Source organism: Musca autumnalis, unplaced genomic scaffold (genome assembly GCF_047663935.1).
Source record: "Musca autumnalis isolate F117 unplaced genomic scaffold, ASM4766393v1 scaffold_1, whole genome shotgun sequence".
NCBI classification, from domain to species: Eukaryota; Metazoa; Arthropoda; class Insecta; order Diptera; family Muscidae; genus Musca; species Musca autumnalis.
The window spans coordinates 126120371-126127330 of record NW_027411644.1 but is presented as its reverse complement, the minus strand read 5'-3'; the positions used below and the strand labels follow the sequence as shown (position 1 = coordinate 126127330).

General features: G+C 35.0%; 1 protein-coding gene across 1 annotated transcript in view; it reads left to right on the top strand.

The window, feature by feature from the left end:
* Positions 1-2951: 2951 nt before the first annotated feature.
* Positions 2952-6960, top strand: part of LOC141402364 (uncharacterized) — a 64760-nt gene continuing 60751 nt past the window's right edge. Inside the window, exon 1 of the mRNA XM_073983410.1 lies at positions 2952-4602. Coding sequence (XP_073839511.1) covers positions 2952-4602 — 1651 coding nt within the window. The remainder of the gene's footprint in view (positions 4603-6960) is intronic.

Here is a 6960-nt window from a genome sequence, read left to right as displayed (position 1 = left end):
TTTGTAATTTAAATTATTCCATTTGTAATTCAAATTATTCCATTTATAAAATTATTCCATTTATAAAAAGGAAAGGAACAAAAAGGAACAACTGGAATAATTCGGATTACAAATAAAATAGTTCAAATTACAAACAGATAAATTTGAATTACAAATGGAATAATTCAAATTACAATTGAAATGTTTCGAATTACAAATGCAATTCTCGAATTACAAATAAAATGTTACGAATTAAAAGTGGAATTATCGAATTACAACTAAAACGATTCGAATTGAATCTGAAAAGGTGCAGATATATAAATATGTAGATGGGTTATAAATGTTTACACGGAAAACTAAAAACCGGCCAGCAACGCGGACCGGGTCAGCTAGTCTTAACATAAAAAAGAGTTGGGTGATAAGTGACTGACTCTGTTGGAGAACAAATTATTATGTATTTTTAATTATTATTGCTAAAAACTATTAATCTGTATTTTCCCTCCATAATCTATTAACTTTGTTACTTTTCCCCTTAAATTATAATGTTCCCCACATATGTTTTATATTTCTATAACTGGCATCCCTAATTCCTTGTTATGCCTAATATTTTGTTATTCCCTTTTTAATCGTGTCCGTCGATTTCAAGGGCATCATATGTGCGTACGTACATACCAACAGTGGTTGGTTGTACTTTGATCTTCTCTCGCTACTTACTGTCTCTGCTGCGTTGCGTTGTTGTTGTTGTTGTTGATGTCACTTGCATTTTATTTCTAATGCTGGTATGTACATCAACAGCGAATCAGCAAACGACATATTACAGCGGTAGCGCCAGCAGAGAAAATATGCAAACAAACAAGTATGTACATATGTAATGAAGATGATGCCGCGAAATAATTCTTGCTTGTTTATTTCTTATTAGTTACGATTATTATCTGCCTTGCTGCGAACATATCGATCGTCAACATAAAAACAATTTTATTTCTGCCGCGCTGCAAATTAACCTAAATCGAATTTTGTGCTAATAATAAAACTAACTTAAATTAAATTTTATTATAATTAATTAAGTTAACTTTTTTAATATTTATTAACATTAGTTTAATGTCCCATCGGGAGCAAAAATTATTAACCAATTATATTAAATTATAATTGCGAAAAAATCAATAAACTTGCCCCTAAAGAATTGTACTTTTTAATAAGAAAATTTCTGTGTTTTTATTTGCTTGGAATTAACTGCCCAATTCTCCTACATTTTTATGGTGCCGAAACCCGGGAACAAATACGCGTTCCAAACAAAATAAAAATAAACCAAACTACAAAAACTGGAAAATAAAAATTTAAATTGTGAAATTTCTGAACATTTTTAAATAAACTATTCCTGCAGAAATATTTACTCAATTGAACTGTGAATATTCTCAAATCTTGTGCTGAGATAAAACTTTTATTCTGTGCATACTCAATAACAACTGCCCTTGCTGGAAAATAAAAATAAAGCAAACTTCAAAAGTTCCAACGGGAAAATAAAATTGTGAATTTTCTTATATCAATCAAAATTGTTTTTGCTTGACAACAAAAAACTTGATCCGTTTATAGGTCATTTTACTCAGCTTTGTGAACATCAACAATATATCGTTGTTTTAATTGAAATAACAATTTGTGCATTTTTTTCTGTCTCTTGCTGGGCATTATAACTTTACTTTCAATTAAAACAATTTTGAATATTCTTCTCGCTTTAACTGTGATTAAAAATGGAGGATTCTTCAAGAGCTATTGAAGACCAGAAATTGTTGTTGTCTCGTGTTCAGAGAATTATTTCTGATTTCGAGAAATTTCCCGTTGAAGACAAAACGCGTGGTGTCTGTCAAAGCTACTTTGATAAAATCGAAGAACTTCAAAGACAGTTTGAAGATAACCATGACCAATTATACGATTTATTCAGAGATAGATCTCTTAACATCTCTGATGTTCCTTACTTTAATGATGATGTCCATCATCAATTTTGCCGAACTTTTCTGAAGGGTAAGGGAAAATTACTTGATTCTATGACTGATTCCCATACCCCAAACTCGCCTCATTTCCATTCCACCTTTCATGCATCTAATTCGCAACGAAACGAGACCATTCTACCCGAAGTTCGTCTTCCCAAAATCGATATACCGACTTTCTCTGGGGATTATCTAAACTGGATATCTTATCGGGATATGTTCGTTTCGTTGGTTCATAGTAATCAAAGTCTGTCAAAAGTTCAGAAATACTATTTCCTTAAAAATTCGTGTAGAGATACACCATTGTCTATTGTAAATGAATATCCTGCATCAGAAGCTAGTTATGATTTGGCATGGGATGCCTTAGAAAAAAGGTATCATAACAAAAGAAAAATTTCTGATACTGTTTTGCGAAAATTACTGAATATTCCCAAATCGAATGGCTCTTGTGAGAGCATAAAAACTCTTTATGACTCCACTAGGAATTGTATGGCTCAATTAACAGCGTTAGAAGTGGACTGTTCTAACTGGGATCCACTTCTTATTCATATTACGGTTAGCAAGTTGGACCTACAAACTTGTAAGGAATGGGAGCAATCGTTGAAAGCTACCACAGAAATTCCAAAACTGTCTGTTCTATACAATTTCTTGGAGACAACTTTTCGGACTCTTGAGTCAATTTCTGAATATTCTGAATCTGCCACAAAACCTCAAACTAAGCCAAATCTTTCAAAATCTTTTCAATCACAACGTGTGACTCAGAATCGGCGTATAAATATGGCGTCTCTTAATGATGCAAATTGCCCTTGTTGTGGTAAACGTCACTTTCTTTACAAGTGTTTCAAATTTGCTGCAATGTCTTCTGCCTCGAAACGAGATTTTATAAATTCAAAGAGAATTTGCAGAAACTGTCTAAATTCTGGACATTTCTCTAAGGACTGTAGAGTTACCAGTCGTTGCAAGTCTTGCAATTCAGCTCACCACACCATAATGCACAACGAGTATGCCTCTCACAATAACTCTAATACTACGACTATTCGTGATATTAGAAATGATAACGTCGCTTCTACTTCTTCTGCTGCCGCTGAGAATTCCACAGTTAATCTGTCTCTATTGAACACTACTGTTATGCCTCATGTGTTGTTAGCCACAATTCGTGTTATAGTGAGAAACGAATTTGGCAATTTCAAATTAAGAGCGATTCTTGATCAAGGAGCTCAAGCAACTTTAATAACTGAAAGTGCTGCTCAACTGTTGCGATTTCCAAAATACAGAACATTTGCTAGAATTACTGGAGTAGGTGGAGAAACTATTACTGTTAAAAACTTTGTAAAGTTTAATCTTGCTTCTAATTACGAACCTGGTTTCGAACTGAGAACTCAAGCTTACGTTATGCCTTCCCTTAATAATTATTGTGCTGGTCCAGTGGACAGAAATAAATTGCCCTCATTGGAGGAATTTACTTTAGCTGACCCACATTTCGATAAAAATGATCCCATAGATTTGCTCATTGGTGGCGATTTGTATGGTGATATACTTCTTCCTCAACAAAGGAAATTTGATAGAGGCATTTTCCTTCAACTGACCCATTTCGGATGGATAGTTTCTGGCCCAACGGCAGAAATTTCTTACGCTCACACCGTTAATGTTAATTTGTGTTCACTGGATACCCAATTAAAAGCCTTCTGGGAACAAGAAGAGCTCATTGAATCCAGAAAGATGACCCCCGAAGAAGTTGCGTGTGAAGCATTCTTTAAGGAAAATTGCTCTCGTGGTTCTGATGGGAGATATACAGTTGCATTACCTTTCAAAGCTCAAATTCTTGGCAACTCTCCTCCGAAATTCTGTCATACTAATTTCTGCGCATTGAAAAGACTGAAGCAAGTTGAAAGCAAATTCGTTAACAATTCAATCTATGCCTCGGAATATCGAAAATTCATGGAAGAATATGAATTGCTCGGACACATGGAGAAAATTGGTCCTTATCCTCATTCTATCGAACCTAACGGTTACTTTCTGCCGCATCATGGTGTTATTCGTGAATCCAGTTCCACTACGAAGTTGCGCGTAGTTTTCGACGGAAGTAGCAAGCGACCTCCATACTCATCATTGAATGATGAACTTTGTCCTGGCCCTGCTCTGCAAAATGATTTGCCTGCAATTATCAACAGATGGCGGCGTTTTAAAATTGGATTTCGTTCTGATCTGGAAAAGATGTTCCGACAGATTAAAGTAGTCGATAATCAGCAACACTATCAACAAATTCTGTGGCGAAGTTCTGATTCTGATATTTATGTATACAAACTTAAAACTGTTACATATGGTACATCTTCTGCGCCTTATCTCTCTATTAGAGTCTTACATCAGTTGGCTGCTGATGAAAAGGAAACGTATCCAGAAGCTTCGAACATTTTGATGACCGACACATATGTCGATGATATTATTTCTGGAGCTGACACAGAGTCAGAGGCAATCTTTTTACCGAAGCAACTTGTAAATTTACTCTCAGCTGGAGGCTTTAATCTGCGCAAATGGACTTCTAATTCTGCAGAACTTATGGCTCATATTCCTAACGATTACCAAGAAAAGTCAAATACTTTCAGTCATAATGAACCAAATGTGGTCAAGGCACTTGGATTAGGTTGGAATACTAATCAAGATGCATTTTCTTTCCATGTTTGCTTTCCAATCAATGACGGAGTCACAAAAGCTAGTCTCTTACCTGATGCTGCGAAGCTATATGACCCACTGGGGTGGCTAGCTCCTGTTACGATCCAAGCGAAGATCTATTTCCGAAAATTAAGGCTCGAATGCATTGATTGGAAAGATAAAGTTTCTACTAGCATGAAACATAAATGGCATTCTTACCTGAGAGACTTGAAAAATATCGAAAATATTTCTATACCACGATGGATTGGCAGTTCTAAAGAATGTTCCATTGAACTGCATGGTTTCTGTGACGCATCTACGTCAGCCTTTGCTGCAGCTGTTTATGTTAAAGTTCTGAATTCAAATGGAGAAGGCTTTGTAAACTTGCTAGAATCGAAAACAAAAGTTACACCTTTGAATGTTTTGTCAATTCCGAAGTTGGAGTTGTGTGGAGCAACACCTTTGGCAAAACTTATTCAAAATATGCTGGATCTTAATGTTTCAAATGCTTACTATTGGACTGATAGCATTACTGTTCTATGTTGGCTCAGAGGTGAGTCCTCAAGATGGAATGTTTTCGTTGGAAACAGAGTAAGTGATGTCCAACAACATTCAAATATTTCCCAATGGCGCTATGTCTCAACTCATGACAACCCTGCTGACTGTGCTTCCCGTGGTATTACGTCAACTGAGTTGGTAGAACATGATATCTGGTGGTCTGGTCCTCTCTGGCTTGCTCAATCTCCATCTCTTTGGCCCAAGCAGTCAGAAAATTCTTATGATATCAACCTCGAAATGAGAAAATCTGTTTTAAAAGTAAATTCTGCAACTGTTTCAAATTATCCGAAGATATTAACTGATTACTCAACTCTAACTCAATTGGTTCGAATCACGACTTTCTTATTACGATTCCTACAATTTAAACCTGATTCGAAATTACGATTTTCCGGCTTACTCAGAGCGTCGGATTTAAGCAAAGCGCTACAAAAATTGTTAAAATTTTACAAAATGTTGATTTTCCCGAAGAAATACTTCAGTTGCAGAAAGGAAAATCAATTCACCCAAACAACAGAATTACAGCTATATCCTTTCTTAGACGATGGCGTACTATTACAATAGCATCCAGTTATTATGATAACATTTCCAACCCTACTCAACATCATGCAATCATCAACATCTCGGAATCTACACCTACCTACATCAACACAACGTCATGTCAAGAACAGTCGTTCTTTGTGCGGGGGAATGTTGGAGAACAAATTATTATGTATTTTTAATTATTATTGCTAAAAACTATTAATCTGTATTTTCCCTCCATAATCTATTAACTTTGTTACTTTTCCCCTTAAATTATAATGTTCCCCACATATGTATTATATTTCTATAACTGGCATCCCTAATTCCTTGTTATGCCTAATATTTTGTTATTCCCTTTTTAATCGTGTCCGTCGATTTCAAGGGCATCATATGTGCGTACGTACATACCAACAGTGGTTGGTTGTACTTTGATCTTCTCTCGCTACTTACTGTCTCTGCTGCGTTGCGTTGTTGTTGTTGTTGTTGATGTCACTTGCATTTTATTTCTAATGCTGGTATGTACATCAACAGCGAATCAGCAAACGACATATTACAGCGGTAGCGCCAGCAGAGAAAATATGCAAACAAACAAGTATGTACATATGTAATGAAGATGATGCCGCGAAATAATTCTTGCTTGTTTATTTCTTTTTAGTTACGATTATTATCTGCCTTGCTGCGAACATATCGATCGTCAACATAAAACAATTTTATTTCTGCCGCGCTGCAAATTAACCTAAATCGAATTTTGTGCTAATAATAAAACTAACTTAAATTAAATTTTATTATAATTAATTAAGTTAACTTTTTTAATATTTATTAACATTAGTTTAATGTCCCATCGGGAGCAAAAATTATTAACCAATTATATTAAATTATAATTGCGAAAAAATCAATAAACTTGCCCCTAAAGAATTGTACTTTTTAATAAGAAAATTTCTGTGTTTTTATTTGCTTGGAATTAACTGCCCAATTCTCCTACAGACTCATTCATCATCAACAGCCAAGCAGAACGGCTGAAGTTAGGAGCTTGGAATTTTTCCAGTAGGTATGAATGGGCGAGATAAGGCTATGTTCTGGAAAAATCGTCTTGGAAGAACAAAAAATAACAACAACTAAAATCCTTTTTTACATTTGTGTAGTTCTGTGGTGAATCGACTACAATTCTATGGTTTTCAAATAAAACTACATAAGTCGACTTATGCAAATTTTGAGTTATTGCTACCACGTAGTTGTACTTTTTGGGAGTTTTCCAAATTACTATTCCGTTTTA